This window comes from Rhincodon typus, unplaced genomic scaffold (genome assembly GCF_021869965.1).
Source record: "Rhincodon typus isolate 14 unplaced genomic scaffold, sRhiTyp1.1 hic_rhity00007646, whole genome shotgun sequence".
NCBI lineage: Eukaryota > Metazoa > Chordata > Chondrichthyes > Orectolobiformes > Rhincodontidae > Rhincodon > Rhincodon typus.
The window spans coordinates 6,616-9,167 of NW_025973284.1; the positions used below are offsets into that span (position 1 = coordinate 6,616).

Genomic DNA, 2,552 nt, shown 5'->3' on the forward strand with positions numbered 1-2,552 from the left:
CACCCCCTCCCTATCTCTGTCACCCCCTCCAGCCCCCTACACCCCGTCTCTATCTCTGTCACCTCCTACGACCCTCCGAGATATCTGTGCTCCTCCAATGCTGGCCACTCCAAATGTCCCCAATTCCTGTTGCTCCAACCTTGCGGACTTCTTCCATCATCCTCCCTCCTTCTCTCTCCCTGCCTCTCTCGTTGTTTCTCTCTCTCTCTGTCCCATCTCCACCATCTCCTTCTCTCTCTCTCTCCTCCTTTAAGATTTTCCTTGGAATTCCTCTGCATTGGCATCGCTTCAGACACCTGTTCCTACCACCTCTGTGTCAATTTCTGGCTGATTGATACTCACCAGATGCTCCTTGTGTCTCATCTTCCGGCTTGGCACCTCAGGAGAGTCTGGGCCACCTCGAGGAAAAATCTAGACCAGTCTGGGAGTTTCTAGACCCATTGCGGAATAATCTAGACATTATTGGGGGCGTCTGGACTGTTGTGGGGGAGTCTAGAAAATGGTGGTGAGCCTAGACCATGGTGGGAGAGCCTAGACCATGGTGGGAGAGCCTAGACACATAGTTGTGGGAGGGTCTAGACTGCTGAGGGAGAGTCTAGACTATGGTGGGAGAGTCTAGGCTGCTGAGGGATAGTCTAGACAGTTGTGGGAGAGTCAAGACTATAGTGGGCTGGAGGGGGTAACAGACTATTGCCCAATGCAGCAACACCCAAGTTGTCCCTCATAACGTAAGCAAGGGGCTGTGGTGGGGGTGAGGGGGAAGTGTGGGTAGGCATGTGGTCTGGGGGGGGGGGGGGGGGGGGGGGGGGGGGGGGCATGGAGGGGATGGGGGGGGGGTGGAGGGGGGGTAGTGGTATTGAAGGATGCGACAGGCACGAGCACACACACACTGCACGGGTACATAAGCGTCCAGGCCAACGCAAGGTTGACAGAAGAGGGTTCGAGTAGCAGCATGCCATGCTCCATGTGCCTCAGGGCAAGAGGGAGTTGGAGATCTTTTTGTACACACTGGGACAGAAGGGGAGGACGGAGCGACTCCCACTGAAGGGGGGTCTGTCCCGGGATAGAAAGCAGAATAAAACGGGAGAGAGAGAGAGACACGACCTACCTATTGTTTTCTTCCATTCGGAGAAATGCCTGAATGACGAGAGGCAGCTCATATTTCACAATGTACAGATAGCTGGACATCGCTGTGGAACAAAGAGAGAGGGACAGTATGAGAAACGACAGGCTGAATAATGTCCCCTGTCGTTACAGGATAAACCACCCCACCCCCCACCCCAGCGCCAATCGCACAGCTTCAGCGAAGAGGAGGGGGCCACATTTCTGGGGAACCCTCAGGAGGGTTATTCACACTCAATTGTTACCCACCCTCTCTCCTCCCTGAGCCTGTTACACAGGAACAGGACGCCATTCAGCCCCCTCCTCAAACCTGTTACACAGGAACAGGAGGCCATTCAGCCCCCCTCCTCCTCGAGCCTGTTACACAGGAACAGGAGGCCTTTCAACCCCCACTGAGCCAACCCAAGCCCGAGTGTGCCAGCTGTAATCATCTCTCCCTCTATGGGCACAAAGCATTCCCCGATACTTGGAGAGCCCCATCCCATTGCAGAAACCGTCCCTCCCCTCCCAGCGCCAACGCATGCCCATCACCGGAGGAAGCAGGTTGGAGGGGCCCACACTTTTGTAGGCGAAGGGGCACAGAGAGGGAGTAATCGAAGGGAATGGTAGCCCACTCACAGCCGACGCAACCCCACCATCTCACCTCCAATGTTGTGTAGCGATATAATGACTGCAGCAACGACCTTCCCTGGTTGGCCAAAGGCCTTGAGGCCTAGTTTCTCGTACGCCCTCTCTCCTAAAACACAGAAGGTCAGAGGTCACAGCAGCCTGTCCTCAGAGAGGACTCATAGGCCCCATTCGAAAACCAACCCCACACCACCACCCACCCCCAGCCGGTCTCAGACGGGGCCCATCACCCTGAGATGGTCTCGTAGGCCCAAATTGCTGAACCAGTCCCAAGTGCGTCGCCAGGGAGGGCGAGCTCGGTCGATGCCAGCAGGGGGAAGCAACTTCCCACCCCAACATCCCCAGAAACACAACCTCGCACTGGCCCTCCGAGACTGTGGAGGGAGCCTCGTAGGGGGTGACAGAGATAGGGAGGGGGCTAGAAGGGGTGACAGAGATAGGGAGGGGGGTGTAGGGGGCTGGAGGAGGGGACAGAGATAGGGAGGGGGATGGAGAAGGTGACAGAGATAGGGAGGGGGTGTAGGGGGCTGCAGTGGGTGACAGAGATAGGGAGGGGGTGTAGGGGGCTGGGGGAGGTGACAGAGATAGGATGGGGGTGTAGGGGGCTGGAGGAGGGGACAGAGATAGGGAGGGGGTGTAGGGGGCTGGAGGAGGTGACAGAGATAGCGAGGGGATGTAGGGCATGGAGGAGGTGACAGAGGTCGGGAGGGGGCTGGAGGGGGTGACAGAGATAGGGAGGGGGTTCAGGGGCTGGAGGAGGTGGCAGAGACAGGGAGGGGGTGTAGGGGGCGAGAGTGGGTGAC

The 2,552-nt window shown here is 57.7% G+C and overlaps 1 protein-coding gene across 1 annotated transcript in view; it reads right to left on the reverse strand.

Moving 5' to 3' along the window:
- LOC109924091 (sodium-coupled neutral amino acid transporter 3-like) overlaps window positions 1–1,864 on the reverse strand; it is a 7,589-nt gene extending 5,725 nt beyond the window's left edge. The window contains exons 1-2 of the mRNA XM_048594282.1: window positions 1,766–1,864; window positions 1,109–1,190 (exon numbers count right to left, since the gene is read on the reverse strand). Of these exons, the coding sequence (XP_048450239.1) occupies window positions 1,109–1,188 (80 nt within the window). The 5' untranslated portion in view covers window positions 1,189–1,190; window positions 1,766–1,864. The remainder of the gene's footprint in view (window positions 1–1,108; window positions 1,191–1,765) is intronic.
- Between the last annotated feature and the right edge of the window lie 688 nt (window positions 1,865–2,552).